Source organism: Strigops habroptila, chromosome 2 (assembly GCF_004027225.2).
Source record: "Strigops habroptila isolate Jane chromosome 2, bStrHab1.2.pri, whole genome shotgun sequence".
NCBI classification, from domain to species: Eukaryota; Metazoa; Chordata; class Aves; order Psittaciformes; family Psittacidae; genus Strigops; species Strigops habroptila.
Window position 1 is genome coordinate 115,424,532 of NC_044278.2, and position 14,958 is coordinate 115,439,489.

At 45.3% G+C, this 14,958-nt stretch overlaps 1 protein-coding gene across 1 annotated transcript in view; it reads left to right on the forward strand.

Annotated features, from left to right (window-relative positions):
- ME3 (malic enzyme 3) overlaps positions 1-14,958 on the forward strand; it is a 118,003-nt gene that overhangs the window by 62,610 nt on the left and 40,435 nt on the right. Inside the window, exons 2-3 of the mRNA XM_030477138.1 lie at positions 2,093-2,226; positions 3,754-3,903. Of these exons, the coding sequence (XP_030332998.1) occupies positions 2,093-2,226; positions 3,754-3,903 (284 nt within the window). The remainder of the gene's footprint in view (positions 1-2,092; positions 2,227-3,753; positions 3,904-14,958) is intronic.

Genomic DNA, 14,958 nt, shown 5'->3' on the forward strand with positions numbered 1-14,958 from the left:
GACTAAGACCTTTTCTAATCTTCTTCCCAGACTGCAGAAGGCATTTACCATCGCTGTTCATCACGCTGAGTCCAGCACAGGGCACTGCTGATCATCTGAAGCATCAGCCCCTGCATGCACGGGAGTGGGACACGCTCAGGCTTCTGCCTGGGAAGAGTGAAATTGTCCCATAAAAGCAGGGTTATCCAGTGTAATCTAGTATTCACGCTTCAGCTGTGGGCCAGGGTCAGCTGCTTAGTAAGACTTGTGGTACTCTATGTGTTCCTTGAATAAAAAGAAGGGGTTAGCACTGAGAAAGCACCCCACGTGTCATGTCTGTCTGCCCATATGCCATTAATACACACTGTGTCTGGTGGAAAACTAGAAGGTGACTGAAGCTGATGAGATGGGTATACAATGATGAGCTGATGAGTTTGATACACTCTTCAGTATCCAAATCTAAGCCTTTGTTAACTGGAGGTTAGCAAATGTGATGCCCATCTACAAGAAGGGCCCTGAAGAGTATCTGGGGGACTTAGAAGCCTGTCAGCATGACCTCGGTGCCAGGGAAGGTTATGCAGCAGGTATCTTGAGTGCTGTCATCACACAGCAGGTACAGGACAAGCAGGCGATCAGGCCCAGTCAGCATGGGTTTATGAAAGGCAGGTCCTGCTTGACTAACCCCATCTCCTTCTATGACAAGATGACCTGCTCAGTGGATGAGGGAAGGCACTCTTCCTTGGGTGAAAAACTGGCTGGATGGCCAGGCCCAAACAGTGATGTTTAACGGAGTTAAATCCAATTGGCAGCTGGTCACAAGTGGTGTCCTCAAGGGCACAGTACTGAGGACAGTTCTGTTTAATGTCTTTATCAATGACCTGGACGAGGGGATCTGGGGCACCCTCAGTAAGTTTGCAGATGACACCAAGTTGGGTGTGAATGTTGATCTGCTGGAGGGTAGGAGGCTCTGCAGAGGGATCTGGGCACGCTGGATCCATGGGCTGTGGCCAGTGCTTTGAGGTTCAACAAGACAAAGTGCCAGGTCCCGCATTTGGGCCACAACAACCCCATGGAATGCTCCAGGCTTGGGGAAGAGTGGCTGGAAACTGCTCATGGAAAAGGACCTGGGGTGCTGATTGACAGAGCTGAACATGAGCAGCTTGTGCCCAGGCAGCCAAGAAGGACAACAGCATCCTGGCCTGTATCAGCACCAGTGTGGCAGCAGGGCCAGGGCAGTGATTGTCCCCCTGTGCTGGGCACTGGTGAGGCTGCACCTCGAATCCTGTGTTCAGTGCTGGGCCCCTCACTACAAGAGAGACATTGAGGTGCTGGAGCGGGGCCAGAGAAGGGCAACGGAGCTGGTGCAGGGCCTGGAGCACAAGTGTGATGAGGAACGGCTGAGGGACCTGGGGGGGTTTAGTCTGGAGAAGAGAAGGCTCAGGAGGGACCTTACTGATATCTACAACTGCCTGAAATGAGGTTGTAGTGAGGTGGGGTCGGTCCCTTGGAGATGAGGAGATTAGAGATAAGGAAAAATTCCTTCACCGTAAGTGTTTTCAAGCATTGGAACAGGCTGCCCAGGGAAGTGGTGGAGTCACCATCCCTGGAGGTATGTAAGGTGTGTAGATGTGGTGCTTGGGGACATGGTTTAGTGGCGGACTTGGCAGTGTTAGGTTCATGGTTGGATCTTAAGGATCTTTTCAAACCTAAATGATTCTGTGATTCTAAACCTGTTAGGTGGTTTGTAAAGGGTTGTAGGAGCTGGGCTTTCAGGAAGGCCATTGAAACTAGTAGAAGTGAGCTAATTAAGTAATATAAGATTATCATGAAGTGAAAGAAACCCTAAGAATACGTACACTATAAAGCTGTATACACTGTAGAGACCAACCAAATTCAAATATCAAAAGAGAGTGAACCATCAAAGCCCTGCTGGCACTGGGACTGCTAACCCAGAAGCTGTAGGGTCTGGGTGGTCCCAGCCCCATCATCTCTGCAGGGAAAGACTGCTTCCAAGCCCTCAAGGGCTGCATGCTGTTGCTGGCTTTCCTCTTAGATATCCTATCTAGTAGTGCACCTCATGCCGTTTAAACATGCCTTCCTCTTCTCTTCCCAGGGAATGGCTTTTACACTTCAAGAGAGGCTGCAGCTGGGAATTCATGGCCTCCTTCCTCCTTGCTTCTTAAGCCAAAACGTTCAAGTCCTCCGCGTGTTGAGAAACTACGAGAAGCAATCTAACGATCTAGACAAGTATGTCAAAAACATCTTATTGCCTCCCTCCTCCCCCTGTAATTTTCAGTTCTTTAAAGACCCCAGGAAGACTTGAGGATCCTGCTTTAAGACACACAGGTTTCTCTCAGAGTCACCTTTTTCATACTCTCCAGCAGCAGGAGTGTGTATTCCGGCCTGTCCGCCTTCACTTCAGCTACATGCCATCCCAGTCCCAAAGTAGCCCTGGTAATGCTTTTTCCTACCACCCCATTGCTGGAGAGCTCTGGTATTAGCCCAGCAATTCGCTGTACCTTGGGGAGAAGTGAACAACAAAAAGATAGTGCCTGCCCCAGAGCACTGGAGGTGAACACACGTAGTGCATGTACCTGTTTGCTCATCAATACATTCACTAAAATACTGGATGGAAGAACAGAAAGAACCTGCCAAGTGGTAGGAAAAGAATAAATAACTAGAAGCAATGACGTGTATTGACTAATCTCTCTGCTCCTGAGCTTCCATTGTGTCCAGTATTGTTCATCAGAGTTACTGATGGAAGATGGTGTTTCGCTCCTGTTGTGACAGACAGTAGGGCTTGCATCTCCATCTGTCTCAGGTGCCATAGATCTGGGACTGATGCAGCAGGGCTCTTCCCCAGCAGATCAATTGGCTTTTCTGTATCACAAAGGCCTGTGTCCATCTTGCAAATCATATCTTTTTGGCAGTGAGGGATGCCTTTTTTTGAAGCAACACTGCAAGACTGGGTGCTGAATGCAAAAGGGAGTTTGTCATTTTGTTCATACAAGTTTCTCAGTCAGAAAAACATTTGCAATCTCTATTTTTCTGAGTCTTTCGTTTTTCTGGCTTCAATTTGACAAATTCAATCTAAGCTAGTGAAGCATTTTCAAGAAAGACAGATCTTCAGAGAAATGTAACTTATTCTATGTCACCAAGTGGTCATATAAACCTGGTGATGCACATGTAAGTCTGGACTACACCAAGGATACAGCATTGATTTAACGTTTTACTTTTCTAAATTAATGGATTTGGGGTGTTTTGATTTTCAGAGATGGAATTTAGCTGCTCCTCAGTTAATTATTTAATCCTTTAGTGATGAAATAATTGAGAATGCAGGATAATGGAGAGAGAGGTTTTGTGGAAATATTTGAGAGAAGACATTGCTTTGAAATGTGCATGTTAACATTTGCATATGTGCATATTTCATCTTCTAGACTGCATAATAGATTTTTATGTTAAAGACAATGTCCCACTCTGTCCCAGGTAGCCCTGAAGTCTGCTTTTGACCTTCTCCATTGCACTTGTTTTTAATGCAAATTCTGAAGTTCTGAGGTCATGCTGGGCCTGGCTTCCATGCCCACAGAGTCTCTGAGCTGTCAGCGAGGATGGTGGAGATGGGCAGGTCCTCTGGGAAGTTTTACTCCAAGTATCTGCTCATGATGTAGCACTGCGGAGTGTCAGGGCTTGGGAGAACCGAGTATATAGTGAGTGAGCCAACTACTGCCAACAGCCACAAATACTGACACATATCTATTTTATTTTACTTTTCAGGTATATTATTCTTATGACATTACAAGACAGGAATGAGAAGCTCTTTTACCGAGTGCTGACCTCTGACATTGAGAGATTCATGCCCATCATCTACACCCCAACGGTAGGCCTGGCTTGTCAGCAGTATGGTTTGGCTTTCAGGAGACCACGGTGAGTGAAGGGGCTGTTCTTGCTCCTTTGTTTTAACTCCATGTGAATGTTTCTCTTGTATCGACAGGCCATCTTCATGTGGGTGGCCCAAAACATCCAAAACTCAATCCCTCGTCAAACGATGGACCAGCAAGCAGCTTCATGTGTGTACATTTGATGATGAGCTGGGGAGTTGAGAATAGCTCTACCTTCTTCCTATAAGCAGCAAACAGAGTGGTTTTGTTCTCAGACAGTACTCTACAGTCTGTGCAGCTCAGCTCCAAACAGCTCTCTGAACTTATGGCTGCACCCTCCCCATCTGCTGTCTCAGGAGTGCTTTCTGCAGTGCTGGTGTTTGACTAATTGTTGGGTTTTGGATACGTTGGGCTGATTTTGAGCTCTTGTATGCACTTCCACAAACCACCCCACAAAAATCATTTCCATAGGAGATGATGCTCTGCACCAGTGCCTTCCTCGCTGTGTACCCTGTAAATTCATGCAACATTAAACACTCTGTACTGTGTTGGAAGGCCCTGTTCTGCGTAATTCTTTTTAATCATTAATGTTTAAATAAAGCCCTCATTAGCATTGTGAAATACATTTTAGTCCTAGCCAGAAAATTCAGTGGTAAGGTTCCATTTTCTTTATAAGCTTTTCATTACTGTGTCCTTGAAACGTACCAGCAGGCAGATGAACAATTCAGCTTTTGGTATAGAAAGATGCAAAGTAAAGTAATTGAATAATACCATTTTAAAAGCATGTCACAGGCATGATGTTTAACTGCAGTTTCAGCTGAGAGTAGTATGGTAGTAGGGGAAACTGAGGCAAGTCCTACTAATTGACTCAAGGCACCCTGAGGCAGCCCTCAAAGGTGTGTAATCAGATAATAAATAACATGTTATGGATAAGATTATCTTGGCAAACACACTTGCATCTTGCTTGTCATCAAAATTTCTATTGAAACCACTGCATTCCTTCATCTGAGCTGCTGCTCGGGATTGCTTTTTGGCTTGTATCTATCCCAGGTAATTGTATTCTGTTCCCTGATACCCAGCTTCTGGATCTGCTGGGCTGTGATGAAGTCATTCATCTAGTCAAGCCTTGATCATAACCTCTCCTCCTCGGTGTGTGTGAGAACCAACACTCACAGCAGCAATTCTGGCTGCACAGCCACTGTGTGTTTGCCTTCAGCCTGCCTTTACCTTGCAAGAAGTTAAAATAATATTTGGGAGCTTTGCTTCCTTTGTTTTCCACCCCTGATGTTACCCTCACAAAAGCAGGATTCTGTATACTCGACTCTCTCTGCAGTTGTTGGAGAATTCCCCTTCCTGTAGCTCACTTCTTTCTCACGTTTTAAGCCCACGGTATTTTAACAATGTGGTAAGTAACATCTGTGGTCTGACAGTTTTGCTGCTGAACTTGGGCTTGGAGCTCTTCTGGATTCCAGCCTGTGGCTTCTGTGGGAAAGGGCGAACTAGCATGGTCTTAGTACCCTGAACTTCCTATGGCAGGGAGTTTGTTTCCCTGAAGATGTAGGATGAATTTCATCCTAGGCTCAGATTTGGTTCTAATCAAGGTTGTAGCAAATGAGTGGGTTTGATGCGAAAAGATATACCATATAAAGTGATGAGGTTAAAATGAGAAACATTCATCTGTGCTTTTTTTGTCAACCTGACACTTACTGTCTTGCAGAAAATATGTTCTCTGCTGGAGCATATTATGTACATCAGGAGCTGGCCTATAACACAATTAGTTCAGGTTATGATGCCACCACTTTCTGCTAAAATCAATGGGACCTGCAGATTTGGAAAGCTCGGGAATTAAGATCTAGGGTTGAATTTCTAGCTCTTCCCATGCTTATTATCCTAAGCTGCACTGACAGCCTGAAAAGCTGATTCTTCTAACCTGATTTTATTTGCATTGGGAGGTTTTCAAAACAAAATGACACTCCTGTAAATATATTTCACCATATACCTAAAACTGGAGAGGATGTCCAAGCCATTCAGTTTTGCTTTGCTGTCACAGGAAGCCTTATCATATAAGCCTGTTCATTAACTGATTATGGTTTATTTTAAATCTGCAATAAAGCTGCCCTTTGTAGCCCATTCCAGTATTTAACTCTCATATAACTAAGAGGCGCTGGCACAGAGTGCCCAGAGCAGCTGTGGCTGCCCCATCCCTGCAGTGTTCAAGGCCAGGCTGGACACAGGGGCTTGGAGCAACCTGCTCTAGTGGAAGGTGTCCCTGCCCGTGGCAGGGGGTTGGAACTGGATGAGCTTTAAGGGCCCTTCCAACCCAAACCATTTGAAGACTCTATGATTCTATGACCAGTAGAAAGTGTTTTTCCCCTAGTATAGAACCTAAATGTTCTTTGGCAGTGTCATCCTCTCTACAGTAGCCTTTTCACAGTAGAAGACTGGGATCATGTTTAGCCTCGTGGTTTTCTTGCCTGAAGTTCATGCTGTTCTGTCCAGGTTGTCCCACTCTGGAATCGCCCCTTTGCCTACCTTTCTCCTAAAATGCACCACAGAAGAGTGAGCACCACTTCACCATGAGGAGTTGCAGTGTTGAGGAGACCAGAGCAGTTAGAACTTAGCTTTTGCTAACACGTCCCCTTTCTAAACCTGTCCCCCATTTGTGCTGCATCTCCCAACCCAACTTTCGGTGTGACAGGGAGCTGGTTTGAAGGTTTGCTGCAGCAATTACCTTCTCATCCAACCTGTCACATTCAGTGCTGTTGATCAGGCAGGAGAGATGAGATATCTCACTGTTAAAGCACCACGTGGTGCTCCAACATGGATGGACGTGCACATACAGCATAGCTTATGGTGAGGAGGGAAGTCTGCACGTAGCCTTTCTGTGGCCACAGCAGCAGCAATTAGTGACCTGTGGACACAATACATTTTTCCCTGCATTGAGATCTTTCTCAGCCCCATTAGTGCTTGGCTTTATGTTTGAAGGTTGAGCCTGGAAAGACTAAAGCACAAGTAACTTGCTTACACAGCAACTCTCGTACAAGTGCATCTGAAAACAGTCCTACGAGGTCCAGCAGGGCTTCTCGCATCAGAATATATTTATCAGTGTTCACATGGCTGCAGATATTGTTTGCCAGACACTGCTGTTATAACTGCAGAGCTCAATGCCTCTATTACCTTTCCTGGTCTCTATACACAAGCTCTTATGGTGGATCTTTTACCTGCACTTTTACTGGGCTCCTTTTTATGGAGTCCTTTTTGCTTTAGAGTGAAGATACAAAGTCTTCTATGAAAAATAAAGTGCATAGTAGTACTGTGATCTTTTTCCCTTTATTTTCCTTTTCCTTTTTTGTTTTTCAATGTAAAACATAGTTAATGAATATCATGGGGGTCCTTATGCAGCACAGGACTGCACATGGGCAGCGCTATTTAAAAGGTATTTTTCAAGCTGGAGGATATCTTAATTGTGACAGTATCTTTGGAAAGAGACTTTTTCACAAAGAGAAAGCAGAGAGGGACCTTATCTGAGAGCATGGAATCAGGGTTTCATTTCTTCTGTGATAGTGAGGGATAGTTTATTACAGTGTCAGAAAACCACAGTCTCTCGAGACACTGGGTAATTCATGAGCACACTGGTATTTGAAAGTATAAAGTTGTCAGCTGCTCCTCAAGAGCTTTTGGCATGCCCAGAGAGCAGGACTGGAACAGGTTGGTGCGTCAATGTTGGAGGAAAGCTATGGGGACAGAAAACACTTGCTCAAGTTCACTCTTCTGTTCTAGAGGCATAAATATCCCTGAGGACAATTGCGAAACAATGTTGGGGTGGAGCTGAACCTGGAGGATGGAAGCTAACAGGATGCAGATGGTGTGAAAATGGCCTGACAGGATAACGATCTGTGTCTCTGATGACAAATGAGCAATGAAACAGCAGTCAGTCTGCAGAATTGTCTTGTCAACAGATCTGGCCCTGCTGAGGCGCTTTTATTAATGGTGTTGCGCAGTCTGAGCCATAGGAGAGGCAGTTACATGTCATTTCTAGACACTTTAAACCCAAACCAAATGGAGATTAGAACAAAGGTGTAAATCCCACAGACTTGTCCCTAGCCACAGAGTTGTCTGCACTCCCTCTTCCATAGAACAGTGGAGACCAAAAGTGAGTGGGAAGGCTGGGCTTTGGATTATTGTCCTGAAAAATGTGCTTTGAAACCCCTTTAGGCAATCTCTAATTCCTGTAAAAACACCAGTTGTCTTAAAATCTCTTGTTGCCACCAGCGTGGTTCAGCCTTCTTCCAGAAGCAGCTGAAGGCAGTGTAGAAGATGAATGTGTTTAATGATCTGTGTTTAGATAACATCACCTCAAGCAGATTGGGCTTGTAACAGACTGAAAGGGAGATCTGTGGAAAGTATCATGGAGACAGTGTGTAGTCAGGAAGCCCTGAAGAGGTTGGCAGGAGATAGAGGTGGGAGAACAGTCTTTGGTATGGGACTAGGTTACGGAATGAGGAGAAGACCAATGTTGGAGTAGGTGAAGAGGAAGGAGTTAGCGTAGAGGAAGCCCAGGGCTGCTGAGAACGGCTCAGCTTTCCTGGAAACCTCTGCTGAGGGGTAGCAGAGTAGTTCAAGGGTTCCCACTGCTCCCTCTGTGCTGACCCCACATTTTCCAGCCAAGTCTTTTTAGCGTACTGTACCCCCATCCTTGTCCCTTCTCTGTTCCCGCTTCAGTTAAGTGGTTCTCAAAATGGGGAGAGGAGCACAGATTGGCTTTTGGGCAGCCAGAGAGATCGGGTGTATCAGCTGTGATCTGAGGTACCATGAAGACTGGGGGAATAGGATGGACGCTGTTGGTGGTGTGAGGGTGTACCACAGTCATTACATTGTGATGGGAGTGAAAAAGGACTTAGACCCATTTTTACATTAGAAAAACAATCAATCAATGCTCCTCCTTCCATATCTTCAGTCTTCTCTCTCTCCCTCTCTTACTCTTCCTGTGTAAAATGTACGTGCAGTAGCTCTAACAAGAGAAACTTCCACGGGCATGAGGTAGAAACTCAAGCCCACTGAAGTTAACAGCAAAGTCTCATATTAACTTACGAAGGTCAGGCTTTCCCCTGCTGTCAGAGGTGATTTAGATTTAAGTCTGTTGAAATTCCCTGATTTACCAGGAGAAGCTCAAAGGAAGAAGCTCAAAGGAAGAGGTGGAGTTGGCCAAAAGAAAGATGTTGACCTGGTCAAGGAAATTCAAGAGAATGTGTTTGCCTTTAATCTGGCATAAATCTATGCTGCTGCCACAAGGAACAACCCCACCTTAAACAAAAAATGCCAAAGACAGGGAGGAGAGAGGAGAATTATTTAGAATAATGAATACCAGGATGTAAATTGCATGGGAAATAACACCAGCTATCATGAAAACCTCAGACACCAATATCCACTGAGCTGTGGGACAGCCTTCCATGTGTATTGTGTATTGTGACCTGGGGACACTTTTTATGAGGAGCAATCCTCTTTTTTAACTATTTGGTTTATGGAATGTTTATATTAGCCATAGAATCACAGAATTATTTTGGTTGGAAAGGAACCTTAAAGCTCATCCAGTTCCAACCCCCTGCCACGGGCAGGGACGCCTCACACTAGAGCAGGTTGCTCCAAGCCCCTGTGTCCAACCTGGCCTTGAACACTGCCAGGGATGGGGCAGCCACAGCTTCTCTGGGCACCCTGTGCCAGCGCCTCAGCACCCTCACAGGGAAGAACTTCTTCCTCATATCTAACCTGAACTTCCCCTGTTTAAGTTTAAACCCATCACCCCTTGTTCTATTGCTGCAGTCCCTGATGAAGAGTCCCTCCCCAGCATCCTTGTAGCCTCCTTCAGACACTGGAAGCTGCTCTGAGGTCTCCACGCAGCTTCTCTTCTCCAGGCTGAACAGCCCCAACTTTCTCACCCTGTCTTTGCCCCTCATCATCCTCGTGGCCCTCATTAATAAATGATATTTTTAAATTATATCATTTATACTGACTTTATACGCCACTGCAAGCTGAGTGTGAGATGCACTCTCCTGTTGCCGTGTCAGAGCTTGCAAGCTGACACCCGTATCCTCTAAGGGCATCCAGGAGAAGAGAAATCAAGAGGCAGCATAAAGAGATATTTTACGTTTGCGGAAGACTTCCCCAACAGGTCTGGACAGAGTGAGGGCTTCTGTGCTTTGATGCTGTAATTCTTACCTTCCTCGGGGTTTGCTTTTGGGGATTTTTTTCCTAGAGAACTCTGTGTGCAGATGAAACACCATTCAAAGATATGACAATGCAAGCCACGCATATTCTCAGTACCTGATTATGGACTGTAAAAGCTGCTCGTATTTTCTCTATATGCTGCAATTGATGGCAAAAGTTAAAATTCATTAGGTGGGTTCACTAAGACAGAGTCATGCCAGGTTACATTGAATTTATCTGGGAGCTGATTGCTCTGGTATTGTCCAAGATGTTTCTTTTCTTTGTCCAACTTTGTCCCAGTTCTGTGTTCATCCTCGGGGCTCCCTGCAGTGCACTTTAAAAGTAAAGGTGTGGGTCTTGGAAGAATTTGCTCAGCACAGGAAGGAAATAAAATCAGGGTAGGACTTAATTTAACTTCCCAGGGATTTTTGATCCCAGCTTAACCTCTGTGCTCTCAAGGAAAACAGAATACATTATGTGCTTAGCAGTGAAAAAACAGATAAGGGCTCCTTGGTCAACATCACTGAGCAACAGCACTGATTGCCCATCTCAACACAGCGTTTCTCTCTGCAACCCTGTAATCTTCCAATTGCTGAGATACAGCCAGGATCCAACATACAGGCAGGTTTAGGATGAGCCTCCAAAAAGGCAGAGAAAAATCAGGGCTGAGTTGGATTTTCCTGCACTTAAAGTTGGTTTTGAATGGACGGCTTCATGCTCCTTCAGTGTGATTAGTTTAAATGCAGCAAAGGATACTGAATTCGGGAAGTGCCTCCACTTGCTGGTTGATGGAATCCCTGGGTGGTGGGATCTTATATCCTGACAATCCAGCAGGGACAAGCAGCTCAAGACAAGCCAAGAGCAACATGGGTCTGTTTTCCTCCTCCCTTAATCCTAAACTGTGGGTAGCAGAGATTCACTGGGGACCTGATACCAGCCCTCTGCATTTTCACGTTGCTGCATAATGGCCAATAACAGCAGTTACTGGGCTGGTCTTTCTCCATCAGTTCCCTGCTGGAGAGAAAGAAAGGACTATTCTTTAGGATGTTTCCTGACCAGCAGAGCCAATGAATGCAGGATTCTTCCTGGTTTCTGTCCACTGTCCCCTAACACTTCACATTTGTGATACCTTCTGTGGCCTTCCACATCCATTCCATCCCTTCGCCATATCCACCTGAGCTCCACCACAGCCACTCACATTAGCTTGTGAATCCCCACTTCCCTCACCTCTGCTTTAGGGAGCAATAGACACAGTTTTTGTCCCCAGTGGTTTCCTGATCCTGTCCCATAACCATTCCCTTTTTTCATTTGGTTTCCTCTACATTCAGCTTTTCCCTCCTTTTCTCTGCCTTCTGCTTATTCCTGCAGCCCAGAAGGGCTCTAAGGCTTTGCTAGGGCTCAGCAGGAACTCAGTGTGAAGCAGCACATGTTGTGTCTGGCTGCAAGCTATCTTTTTGGCCAGCTGTCAGAATAATTGTGAGAGGAAAGTCTGTGTTCCCCTTCCCAGAGTGGAGGGGACCTGAACCCCATTATCTTTTCCCTTTATCTCAACAGTGATTTCCATAAAAGGGTGTAGGAACAAACATCTTTGAGACCTTTGCCTTTCTGATAGAATCGCTTGAAATGAGCTAGCAGGTAAGAGAGGACACAGAGTGATTGGAAAGCTCCCTTTTCCTGGAAAAAAACCCTGCTAAAAATAGCGCTGGGTGTTAATAACTTGGCAGACTTGAAGCTGGATCCAAAAGCTTTGCTCTGGGCTCTGATCTGGACCTTCCTGCTGTAGCAGGGGTTGGACTATGCCTAAGAACTGGGAGGGCTGAGCTTGCACTGAAGCCTGCATGCACTGCTCTCTGCGTTTGGAAGCAACCCCTCATCTGTGCTCTTTCAGATCTCTCCATTCCTGATCTTTGGCAGTTTCCTGCAGCTTGGCTGCTTGCCATAGAATCATAGAATAGAATCATAGAATCACAGAATGGTTTGGGTTGGAAAGGACCTTTAGATCATCTAATTCCAACCACCTTCCATGGGCAGGGAAACCTCACCCTAGACCATGTCACCCAAGGCTCTGTCCAACCTGGCCTTGAACTGCCAGGGATGGGGCGTTCACCACTTCTTTGGGCAGCCTGTGCCAGCGCCTCAGCACCCTCACAGTAAAGAACTTCTTCCTTATATCTAACCTGAACTTCCCCTGTTTCAGTTTGAACCCATCCCTTAGTATCATGGAGATTTCCCTGCATGGATTTGGTGGGTTGGTGTGGATGGTGAATCTGTCATTACTGTACCTGGGAGCCTGCATCTTCTGGCTCCCACACTGAATTCTAGTTTTCCTGCCTAAAAGGGATGATGACAACTTTAAGGACGTTTATAATATTAATGCAATCATACACCTTGCAGATCACAGGAAATTAAAGCATACTTAAATTGTAGGATATCGCCTCATAAATCTCTGTATAGCTTTATTTATTAATTAAGAATTGACTGTGCTTGGTTTCTGTTGGTTTTTCATCAGTACCTCAGGGCACTGCTCAGCATCCTACAGTTTACCACGAAAATTATCCAAAGCAACAAAAAGTTCTTGGCTTTTATTGTAAACAAACCTGCAAGAATAGCTGATGAATCACCACAGAGATTTTATCCAATTTAATGATTAGTTGTACTGTATTCAGACACATCGGTGCATGTTAGCACATACTTTCTCTCCAAAGCCTGTAGCCCACAGGCATTTATAATCTGGAGCTCTCTTAAAGAGCCAAGCAATTTCAAAGTTAATTTTGTTATCCTGAAACTTCTTGTCCTGTTCTGGCAGAGCCCTGAACCCAAAACCTCAACAATAGGGGTGCAGCTGATGGGGATGTCTCCAGAGGCTCATGTTGCTCAGCCTGTCAATTTTGTGTGTGAGTCTTGAAAGTGTAAATAAATAAAACCAAATGCAGAGCTTTATTCTAACCACATTTAACTGCATCTCTAGCACAGACTGGCCTTTAATCACAGAATGGCTCCTCCAGGCTGTTCTTCTGGCACAGCAGTGACAGTTTGCTGTGGTTAGCATGCAGTGAAAGCCAACCCATCAGCTCATCACTGCCTCATGCGTGTCCCCTTTGCAGGACACCTACCAGTCATCTGGGCTTGGAGCATAATTCAGCCAAACTCCAGAGCACAGAGCAGGGTGCAGCAGCATCCTTCTGCAGTGACAAGCCAACGTGTCTTGTTCTTTCCTGAGCATGAAGGTGAACTTCAACATTGCTCTGAGACAGTCTTGCTCAAAGCTTTCCAAAAGCATCAAGCCTTTATGTCAGGCAATGGCTGTGATCACAGCAGAAGGTCAGTTTGTGCCGTGCCTGTCAGAGCCCCCTCCTGTGCTACCTCATATCTCAGGGTAGGTTTCTGACTGCTGTCTCACGACATTTTGGCTGTTTAAAGGCAGGTTTGGATGCTGGCAAAGATCTGACTCATCTCTTTTGTTTGTTGCTTTTTTAAGCACTGGCTTCCCATGCACTTCCTACCCCTTCCGAGGGAAATCCAGACCCTATTAAGTCAAAACACTCAAGGACTCTTATGTGGGCAGGATTTCATCACCTTCAGGTTGCGAGTGGAGACAGTTACCCTTTGTCCTGAATGGTTTTGTTCTTAGAATGAGCCTTTCCTATCCGGATGAAAACACTGAACCATGATGCCTGCCTGCCTGATGTCAATATTGTATATTCATTTCCCTAATGCTAACTCACCCGGTAGTCTTTATCCTCTCCCTGCTTATGGAGCAAGTTCCCCTCCTAGCACCCAGACTAGAAGTTTCTTTCCACTAGAAGTGGAAAGAAAATGAAACCAAAGCCTGAGTTTTGTGGCCATATTCATGGTTTAGTCTTGCAATTCATCATGTGTTGGTACAGCAGCACACACATGAGGAGCTGGACTCCTTGCAAGCACCCTTTCTTGTGCTGGATGGCAAGCAGTGTGTAAGTATCTGGAGAAACAGGGTCCTTAGCTACTATTTCAATCTGCTGCCCTTCATCAGTCTCTGTTCTCAGGAACAAGTAAGTATATAGGGCAAAGACTGGCAGCACATTAGAGAAGATACCACTGGTGTTTCTTTTCTGAGATCCAATAAACCAGACTGATGGACCGATTGTTGTGCAGTTCAGCAATGTGCACCTTGCAGCTCAGTTTCTTGTGTTCTTCATGCTCAATACCAAACCCTGAGCAAGCCTGACCATTGCAGTATCTGTAAATATTGGATAATGCTGTGCAAACACATTCCTCCCTAACTGAGCAAGTATCTTTGTCTTCAGAGAGTAGTCCTTTGGGAGGAGTGAAGGAGGAGAAAAAGGATAAAGCTGCAATAATTGAGTGGAGTTTTTTGTGGTTTTCAACTCGGATCAACTTAGGAGCTTTTGAAATCCTTGTAATGGTGTCTCTTTTCTTCCACAGGGATGTAGATGTACAAATACAGTCCTATCTCAGCTAGTAAGAGAAATTCATGTGAAGCAAAGAGTGGTATCCTTTTGCTTCATGCTATTATACATAGCAGTGATCCAGCACCATCACCTGTTCTGCTCTTCTGTGGCTTTTGACCAGTGTTGTGAAGTTGGTGGATATAATTGCTGACTGTTATTCATATATGGTAAATGTAAACAGGTAACTGAAGTCATAGGAATACTACCCAAAACCACAGGACAAGGCTGTAAGAGGAGCAAAGCACTGGCCAAAGAGGTTTTACGCAGAGCTTGATAAAGCAAAGGGGTTGATTGCGTTTGATTGCATTGGATTTCTGTTTGATTGCATCTCAGAGGCAGCAGTAGGCTAGAAAAGTAGAGCAAGAGCACACAGGGAGGGCTGCAAACACAGCCACAAAAGCACTGGTAATTCCCAAGGAAAAGCTATTAGGGAGAGACTTTTGGGG